The following is a 4450-nucleotide window of genomic DNA, read 5'->3' as shown; positions in this document are numbered from 1 at the left end:
GAAGTTACAGTATCAGTATATCCTGGGAAGTCCTCACTGCAAAGATAACATTTGATGAAAAAGCTGAAGGGGATAAGGCAATGAGCCACGTGGAATTCCTTGGAAGAAAGCTACAGGGAAAGAACAGCAAGGGCAAAATACTCAGGTAGGAGAGTGTCCACAATTCAAAGCAAGGAGGCTGGTGTGGCCAGAATAGAGTAAGCAAGGTGGAAAATAGTGGGAGATCAGAGAACTCGAGGGAGGAAGGCAAATCATGTAAAACCTTGAGGGCCATTTGTAAGGACTTTGGCTTGATTTCACAGTGAAATGGACGCCATTGGAGGGATTAAACAGAGGAATGACATAATATAATTGATGTTTTCATAGGATTATTCTAGCATTATAAGATTGGGCTATGTTCAGGCAAGAGCTGAAATAAGGAGACAAGAAAATATGGTAAATATTATAGACAAGAGATGAAAGCACCTAGGACAAAGTAGTTGCTGTGCAATAATTAGAAAGTGTAAGATTCTGAATATGTCTTGAATGGAGGCTTATCAGGATTTGCAGATGGATCTGATGTAGAATGTAAGAGGAAAAAGAAAAATCAAGGTTACATTTAAGATTTTTGGACCGAGCAACTAGAATCGGGGAATTGCTATTTCATGATGGAGAAGACTAGAGAAGAATTAAAGAATAGGACACATGGACATTCATAAAAGATTACAGATCTTGATTTAGTCCAAGTGAGTTGTACAACTTTGCATGCCAGTTGAGGAAAATTTAACCTATGAAATCAATTGTGTTAAATTTATTGTTATATATCCCATGTTAAGGGTTTAGGAATTTGCAATCTTCCCTAAAAGGAGATATAAAAGATGATTGGGGTTGGAAGTCTCTAGGCTTTGCACAGAATCAAATTATATTCATAATAAGAAACACAGACATGCCTCACAACTCCTCTGTGTCTCCGTTTCTTCACACTTAAACAGAGGGGTTTGGGTTTCAGAATTAACGTAATAATCACAGGCTGTTCTGATCATGTGCTAAGGTGAACACAACTGATTTCAAGCAATATTATCCAGACTAACCTTTGAAGTAATAATCATTACTGGGCAATATGATGAAGAAGGAGCTGTTTATATACAACTTTTCAAACCAGTATTCTCTGTGCCCTTTTTACAACTGTGTATAAAACCCTTTCTCTCTGGTTTTGACTACTAGGGCTTTTGTGTTGTAAGAGATCAAATACAAAATTTCTTTACTACATAACCTAATATTCTCAATAAAGGATCCAAAAATACTCACAGTAACATTTTAGACACTGTGTTCTCTCCCAGGTTTATTTGCATTTTTCCTCTTCTTTTCCTCCTCCTTTTTTAATGTCACTAAACATTAATTGAACCCATGCTGTAAGGTAGACACTGTGGTGTGTACTGTAGACATGAAGATAAATGAGATAGACATATTAATAGCTCCTGCTCTTAGGCTGTTCCTGTATTATAAAAGAGATGAACATATTGTCAGCTAATAATAACAAAATGTGAGATAGGGAAAGGGACAGGGAAGAGATAATTCTTTTTTTTTAAATTTTAAGTTTGAATGTATATTTTGAAATAAAAATGGAACATAAAAAATTTGTACAAAATTGTCACACAGGAACACACTTTAAGATACCATTACATGCTATGTGTATTTAGAAAAGTTACACATCTAGTAAGAAAAAAAACAAACTGTCATTGACAAATGCAAGTTGATTTTTTTTTAATTATTATTATACTTTAAGTTCTAGGGTACATGTGCATAACGTGCAGGTTTGTTACATATGTATACTTGTGCCATGTTGGTGTGCTGCACCCATCAACTCATCAGCACCCATCAAACAAACAAACCCATCAAAAAGTGGGCAAAAGATATGAACAGACATTTCTCAAAAGAAGACATTTTTTGAGCAACAAGAAATCTCCTGTGAAATGTCAGACTGAAAGCCAGTGAGACTCGGTGAGTGACGGCTCAGCACCTTCTGAGGCCTGGAGCTTGCCTCCCAGGCTGGGTGCCCAGCTCTGGTCTGTGACTGGATGCCATCTAGAGTCCTATATGCCATGGTCTTTTTCTTTCAGTAAACAGTATAAAACATACTATTTTCCTTTGATTGTAAACTTCAACAGAAAATAACATGCTTAAGAATTGTGCTACAAAGAGTACTATGATTTTTATTGTAATTTACCACATTTAGAATATTTCCACTTCACAAGTTTCTGATTTGCTTCACTTTCTTACTTGGGAATGGTGCCCTGGCAGCATCGTCCACACACACCAGTGTGTATGGAGAAGTGGGCTGCAGGCCCTTCCTGAAACCATGGTCCATGGCTCTGCCTTCACGGAACAGGCCAAGTCATGTCTCTGCTCAAGATCAAACCATCTGCTCTCAAATTAGAGGCAGCTCAGCCCATCCATGTATTGCTTTCCTTATATCCCACTTTTTATTATTTAAGTTGTATTTTCATATGTTCCTATAGAATTTATTCACATTACCTGGCTAATAATCAACAGTTTGGGCTTTTTATATAACAACTCTTCAGATATATTGCTGGTATGTGAACCTCAATCGATCTGCGTAGGGACAAATCAGGAGGTATTTATGCTGGTAGATCAGCTGCATTGCAGCACCTTACAGTTAAAAGTCCACCCCTCTATGAATGTTATGTTTTAGCCTTAAAAGAGTTAAGTTTGCTCACACTTCCTCTCACATAAAATACTTAGTTTCTTTCTCAATATTAAACATTATTATTATTATTATTATTACAACAAAAGGGTTCAGGACAGACATCACAAAACCATAATCCCAGATAAATGGTCCAAAATTGCGGTTAGGTCATCTTTGTATATCAATACTAAAAAAAAGGTTTGAGCCTTTGACCATGCCCATAGATGCCTAAGTTCTTCCACATCTTCATTTCTATAGTTTGACAAAACTAGAATACACAGTCTTAATGGGGAGAATATCATAAAAATTCATTACCTCAGTGTTTAACTTTTTCACGATTACTTGAAAATTCATAGCACAGCATCACTGTGATTTGCTAATCATGAAAGCTGTAAATTAACAATCATTGCCTCTCATAATGACTGCACCAGTGTCCATTTTTATTTATTCCTAATTTAATTCAATTGCAACTACCTGGCTGTAAGTTTGAGGTAGCTTCACAGTGGTTCCACCTGATGGAAGGAGTATGACTCAAAGTACCCTCTGCGGCATGAGACTAGGTCAAAATGAGAGGGAAATACAGTACCAAATACACTGTCTTCTCACCTGGCATACAAACTAAAAACAACCACCAACCAACCATTTCTTTAGTGATAAAAATACAGTTCTTTTGTGAGCCTGGAAACAATACATGGAATCCGTTTCTTTGCATGAAAGGTAGCATCAGGGGAAAAGGACTCAAATTCTGTTGCCACCTTTCGGTTAACCTGGGTAAGAATGTGCATAAATTCAAGCTTGTCGGCGTACTGTTTCAGCATGGCACAAAGTGACTGGATGAATCGGGAGTCATCCTTTGAATTTCACCAAGAATAATAACCAGGTGATGTGGAGTATGCATACAAGAAGTCGGCCTCCACTGGTATTTTATGACACGCCATGTCATCCTCAACACCACTGTCTGTCTCAATGCCACAGTCCAGTTCTGTACCACAGCAGGCCTGAATAATGAAAAGTTTGGGTTTTCCAGTTAGACTTCCACAACAATCCCCTCTGAAAAAGCTTGTTATTTTTTTCAGGTCAACAGGTCCATTTGTTCCAAAACTTATTCCTTCTTCACTATGGCTCAGAAGCACACAAACAAAACTGCGCCTTTTGCTGTGATCTTCTCCAGAAACATTGCGCATCAATTCCACAATTTCTTCACGTGTAAGATCGTTTTTATTCCTGACTTCATATTTCAAGTTTATGAATGTTTCCCTGAGGTTTGCTGCATCAACATCTGTACCAGACCGAGATGTCATTCGAGTGCTTTTATGAAAATTCTTATTATTAATTATTATACATAAACCCATCTCAGGATAATCCATTTTATAACTGTCGTCCAGGGATATTCCAGAGTCCACTGATTTGCTTCCATGTATGATCTTTGGTTCCAAACTTTTAATGGATTTTGAATCCACTTAGTTTTCAGTGTTCTCTATGGATACCTTTATTAACTTCCACAACCACCTTACAGCAGCAGCCACCTGCTGTGATCCGCGTCTGCTGAGAGAATTCTTAGAAATACGAAAAGGAGCAACCATGAGAACAGCAAGAACTCACAAAGAAATCAACATTTAATATTGAACAATGTGAGGCAGCTTATTTACCAGAAAATGAAAGATCTATGTGTGTCTTAGACAGTGAAGGTAACATTACCATAGGAGGGAAAAGCATGAGCAAATATTTGAAGAACGACAAGTATTTTGTTGCAGTCAGACCTTA

The 4450-nt window shown here is 37.4% G+C and overlaps 1 protein-coding gene across 1 annotated transcript; it reads right to left on the bottom strand.

Moving 5' to 3' along the window:
• Positions 1-3225: 3225 nt before the first annotated feature.
• Positions 3226-4177, bottom strand: LOC105552669 (caspase-3-like). The gene has a single exon (XM_011998401.1). It carries the CDS (start codon positions 4051-4053, stop codon positions 3547-3549), a length of 507 nt encoding a protein of 168 aa, XP_011853791.1. The 5' UTR covers positions 4054-4177; the 3' UTR covers positions 3226-3546.
• Between the last annotated feature and the right edge of the window lie 273 nt (positions 4178-4450).

The sequence above is a fragment of the Mandrillus leucophaeus genome, unplaced genomic scaffold, assembly GCF_000951045.1.
Source record: "Mandrillus leucophaeus isolate KB7577 unplaced genomic scaffold, Mleu.le_1.0 Scaffold1157, whole genome shotgun sequence".
Classification (NCBI taxonomy): Eukaryota; Metazoa; Chordata; class Mammalia; order Primates; family Cercopithecidae; genus Mandrillus; species Mandrillus leucophaeus.
Note: the sequence above shows the minus strand (reverse complement) of the source record. Positions and strands in the feature narration are given on the sequence as shown.

What these genes read in the sequence shown, in the direction of transcription:
- LOC105552669 (XM_011998401.1), bottom strand. Translation starts at nt 4,053, where the DNA reads ATGGATTATCCTGAGATGGGTTTATGTATAATAATTAATAATAAGAAT.